At 47.4% G+C, this 5,303-nt stretch overlaps 1 protein-coding gene across 1 annotated transcript in view; it reads right to left on the reverse strand.

Annotated features, from left to right (window-relative positions):
* Nucleotides 1-2,422: 2,422 nt before the first annotated feature.
* IGFBP3 (insulin-like growth factor binding protein 3) overlaps nucleotides 2,423-5,303 on the reverse strand; it is a 9,559-nt gene continuing 6,678 nt past the window's right edge. Inside the window, exons 4-5 of the mRNA XM_008583763.1 lie at nucleotides 4,744-4,880; nucleotides 2,423-3,850 (exon numbers count right to left, since the gene is read on the reverse strand). Coding sequence (XP_008581985.1) covers nucleotides 4,755-4,880 — 126 coding nt within the window. The 3' untranslated portion in view covers nucleotides 2,423-3,850; nucleotides 4,744-4,754. The remainder of the gene's footprint in view (nucleotides 3,851-4,743; nucleotides 4,881-5,303) is intronic.

The raw sequence follows: 5,303 nt of genomic DNA on the forward strand, positions 1-5,303 counted from the left end.
CCACCACAGGTGTTTTTCCATACCACTAACTCCAGCTTAAAAACATTACAGTGCTGGCACAAAATTCCTAACAAGCATTTCAGTTTAAGGTGCCTTGTACGTAACTCTGTGCACACCTCTGACGGCGCCTTTGGGATTCATTTCTGCAGCAGGATGACTGGTTCGAGGACCAGATGAGAGATGTCCCCAGGACAGGCTGCCACAGCAGAGAGCCTGGAATCCCATCGCCACACCCTCACTGACACCGGTGATTATTTTTCCTAAAGTGCGTCGATTTGATAGGTGAATCTTAGGATGCTGTTGTTGTAGCACCTGCATCACCCTGACTCTGGAGGGGATGATCGCCCTGCCCTGGTGTGCTCATTTCTGTGTGTGTGTGTGTGTGTGTGTGTGTGTGTGCACGTGGTGGGTGGGTACATATGGCATTAGGAGTTGGTGGAAGCTAAAGTCTGAGCAGGCAGATGCTGACTGGGAGAGAAGGCAGAGGGGCAGAAGGAGCTCCAAGGATCTAGCTGGGAGGCCAAGGGAGGGAGATAGAGGAACTGGAGAAGCAAGAGGAGAAGCAGGTGGGCACGACTTCACGGTACTTAGGGGGTGTGGCAGGAGAGCATTTAGAAGGAAGAGGTGATCCAAGGTGTTGTATTAGTCAGGGTTCTCCAGAAAAACAACCAGCAGGTTAAATCCACCCATCCATCCATCTGATCACCCATCAAAAGGAGATTTATTATGAAGAATTGTCTCTCACCATTAAAGAGGCTGAGAAGTCCTGCCATCTGCATGTTGGGGAACCAGGAAAGCTGGTGGTGTAATTTAGTCTGAGTCCAGCCTGAGACGTGGGGTCTCATGGTTCAAATCTTAATCCAAGGACCAGAGAGGATGAGCTCTCCCAGGCAGGCAGGATAAAAGGCGTAAAGTCCTTCCTCCTCTGCCTTTCATTCAGTTCAGACCCTCCAGGGATTGGGTGATGCCCAACCACATCAGGGAGGGCGATCTACTTTGCTGAGCCCCCTGACTCAAATGCTAATCTCAACTGGAAATACAGATACAGCCAAAAATAATGTTTCATCTGGGCACCCTGTGCCCAGTCAAGTTGAAACACATCCCAAGTGTGGCAAGTGGCAGAGGTTAGAGGAAAGAAGAGGACAAAGAGGACACTTGTGCTGGTGGCTTCCAGGGAGGCAAACTCAGTGGGCTTATCGAGCAAGCCCCATTGTGCAGCTCATAGCCCTGCAGTGGCTCCCAAGGGCCTGCCAGCTCCTGTCCTGGATCCCCAGACAGTGGCCTGGCTGCAGAAGTGCTCCCCTACCCTGCCCTGGCACCCTGACCCATTTGCACCTGCCTCCCCCCACCCCCAATGGGCTCCCTCTGTTCACCATCTCCCCCCTCCTCACAGCCTTGCAAGCACAGCACTCCGAGGGGGCTGCCCTCTCATTTTCCTGGCTTCTCACATGGTCAGCCTGATGACACACCCCACACCCCAGTCCTCTGAACACTCCCAGCACCAACTTGTTGCTCATCACACACCTGTCTGTAATAGGGAACCCATTCTAGATGTTTTATCAACAGATCGGATATAATCTGAATGGGTGGTTCCTAGAGGCCCTGAAGTCACGGGCTTGGCACTTTGCCTGAAATTGCTCTGACTAGTGACAATCACTTCAAGACTGCGGAGTGGGGACTGAGATCCCTGCACCCTACCCAGCACCTCCTGGGGTCTCTCTCTTCCTCCTGCCTTTGTCCACTTCCCTTCTGCAAGCAGAGAGGCAGCAGAGAGGCACCAGGGAAAGGACCTGGGGCTGAATCACTGAGCGTCCACTCCCTCCCTTGCCCAGCTTGGCTGTGGAAGGCTCTCTGACTGGCATTAGATAGGACAAAGCGGGACGTAACCCCAAAAGATGCAAGGACCAGACAGCCATGGGGATGCATCTGCTGGCTGCTCAGGCCTGCCCTCACTCCATGATGGGAACAGAGCTGACAGCACAGCCTCCAGAACTGAGCATTCCTGCAGACGTGCCAGTGCCACCACGCCATGCCAACAATGGCCACAAACTATCTTGCTTGGGTTCTTTTGCTAGAGATGGAAGCAGGAAAACATATTTATATTTATGAAGTTTTCTAGTATGGAGGGAGTAGTCTACCCTTTCGGGGTTATTTCATTAGTGACTCAGCACGCCATGCCAACAATGGCCACAAACTATCTTGCTTGGGTTCTTTTGCTAGAGATGGAAGCTGGAAAACATATTTATATTTATGAAGTTTTCTAGTATGGAGGGAGTAGTCTACCCTTTCGGGGTTATTTCATTAGTGACTCAAAACCTGGAGGCAGTCAATACACAGGGGAAAAAGATTACTTTTTATGGTAAAAACTTTATTTACTATTTATAAATACATTGCAAGACAAACTTTTCAAAAATACTTTTTCCCCCAAAAACTTAATTAAAAAAATAAAGAAAAAGCTAATAGGAAGGCAGAATGTCTTGAGACCCCTTTGCGTTCTCAAGGAGAGCTCTGTGCAGCGTGCGTTCATACCCCGGGCTGCGGGAGGGCAGGGCAGAGTCTCCCCGTGCCTGTCACCAGACCTCCTTGGATTTGGCCTCCGGGAGAGCAGCCCAGCCTCTGGGCACGAGCTCCTTTCCCTGGTTGAGGCCGTAGTTATATCATCTACATCTCTAACATTTCATCTAGGATTATCTAGTATAGATCCTACTATATTTGGGCTATGTTGTATACAATGTTACAATCCATTAAGAACGTATCTTCTCTGCATATATGTGTGAATTACAAAGAAAAGTATGAGAACAACTCCAAGTTCAACAAACACCGGCAATTCTCTATGTGTTCCCAGTGTCCTTGATGGGCTCCCCCAAAAGCCATTCATCTTTCCTATTTAGATATTATTATTCTTTTTTACATTGCGCCTAGGAGGACAAAAGGTGAGAGATGAGAACAAACTGTTGCCCTTAAAGAGTTTATCCTCAACAATAAACTTTGTCTTGAGTTGTTGAACCAGAAAACGCTGTTTTCTGCAGTCGTCAGACAAACCATGCCATTATTTGTAATGCCTCTGAATGCAAAGGCTGTCTCTCATGGTCCCCTGCCCCTCCTGCCCTGTGGGACACCACAGCAAAGGCCACTTGGGCCTTCGACTGGGCCACATTTTTGGGAAGCTGCCTGACAAAGGAGGATCAGAAATACCTGCCTTTCCAGATTCCCAGAGTGCTCTAGAACATTCTTGGTCATTGTTATTTTTTATTTTTTTTTACAAGTAATACTACTCCACCTTGCTCTGTCCAACAGTCCCCATGCAGTACAGATCACTTGAAGATGGAAACAATCTTCTTGGTTGAGGGACCCAGGCCCTTGCTTTAAAGATGGCGCCACAGAAGGCTGGGACCTCCAGGAGGTGCTCAGGATGTCTGGACGATGGGCGTTTAAGGGTTTTCCTGTTCTTCAGAAGGCCTGTGCTCATTTTACAGAAAAATGTGGGTGAAGCGTGAACTCTATGCAAACAACACAGCTGCCTGTGTCACAAGTCACTGGATCAGCCATCTCGGGAGGACTCCACAAGGGGATGAAGTCCATGGCGCCGTGCTCCAAGTTGTGAGTATTTTATAGGAATTGACATGAAAATTCAAACTGCTTTTCACTGACTACTGGGAAATGGAAAGATGCTCAAGTTAACCATTTGAAGGAACCCATACGCATTTCAAAAATCTCTTTCTAAACTTTGGTTTTTTAAAAAAAATCAGTTCACCACAAAAAGAAATATAGATCGAGGCTGCAGCCAGCTGCTGATCATGTCCTTGGCAGTCTTTTGTGCAAAATAAGGCGCATTTGAGCTCCACGTGAACTAAAACAGAAAGAAAGAAACATATTGAGATAACCCCCCGCTCAAACTCAAAAGGGCTCGACTCCCGCCCTGGTACCCAGGCATGGCCCCCAGGTGGACAGTGTTGAGCCTGTGTGTGGTGGGTTGGGGTCTTAGCCTACATTTCTTTTTAACAAAGAAAAGAACACTCTTTAGGACATCCACAGTATTCGTTGTCAAAAAGAATTACCCCAAAATTGCAATTATTTTTTTCCAACCTGCAAGAAAAAACGATCTTATAACTAAAAATAAAAATTTCTTCTGTTTAATTTATCTTGAGAAAATGAAAAATCTGTATTCATTCTTCTTTTTCCCAATAACTCCCTCATGTATTAAAAGAAAAAAAGAGTAATAACATTTTTCAAAATGATGTCTTATAATTTCATTTTCATATTAGATTTAAATAAACTTTATTAAAATTCTGTCAACCAGAGACTAACAGCATATTCCTAATATATTTTACAGAAAGTAAAAAAAAAAGTAGCCACATCTTTAAGTTAGAAACACGTGTCTTTCACAAGTTCTCATGGATGAAAAGTTTCCCTGTGAAGACAAATCAATCACCAGACGTACATGGAAAAAGCTTATTAGCTCTGACAATCTTCACATTGTGCGTGTATGGAAGTTCTTAAAAACAGAGCAGAGTGTCTCTGAGACCACCCTTGTCCCTCCCTTCTTCCCTGCATTGGCTGGGCTGGGCTGGTGGGACCTCCGTCTCCCTAAGCCTTTCCCAGGGGTCTCTCCTGTGTGATTCCTCTCTCACCTCCCGGGTCAGCGAGTCTGGGGAAGTGGCCAGTCCCAGCCCCTGGATTCTCCCTCCCACCGCACCCATTCCCAGCAGAAGGAGCCCCTGAGGCCAGCACCCCGAGGCTTACTTCAGCAGCGTCTACTGGCTCTGCATGCTGTAGCACTGCACCTCCTCCTTCCCCTTGGCATCGTAGCCTGGCAGAGGCTGCCCGTACTTGTCCACGCACCAACAGAAACCCCGCTTTCTGCCTTTGGAAGGGCGGCACTGTGGGACAGACAGCAGAGAGAGACGTGAACGTCCCAGGGTCAAGATGGTTTTCCCAGCAGAGCTCTGTTAGGCTGAGAAAGCACAACAGATATTTCGGGTCTTACACATCGTACCTTCTCAGCATGAGTTTGTTGACTGAATGAATGATAGAAAATGCCTGTGTGAATAACAGGCCAAAGAAAACAATGGCTGCGGAAGAAGACTTGAGCTCTCTGACCGTGGCCACTACTGCAAGCATCGGAACATGATCATGCTGTGGGCAGCGCTGCTTACTTTGGTCTTCTGAGGCTAATTCTACAGATACCGTGGTATGAATTGCCCAGTTAGAAAGCCAATTGAAATACTGCCATCAGGTAATGTAGAACATATGAAGGGTACTTATTATGACTTAACATAACCACTCTTAAACTTGCTTGGTCC

Source organism: Galeopterus variegatus, unplaced genomic scaffold, assembly GCF_000696425.1.
Source record: "Galeopterus variegatus unplaced genomic scaffold, G_variegatus-3.0.2 Scaffold3032, whole genome shotgun sequence".
In the NCBI taxonomy this organism is placed as follows: Eukaryota; Metazoa; Chordata; class Mammalia; order Dermoptera; family Cynocephalidae; genus Galeopterus; species Galeopterus variegatus.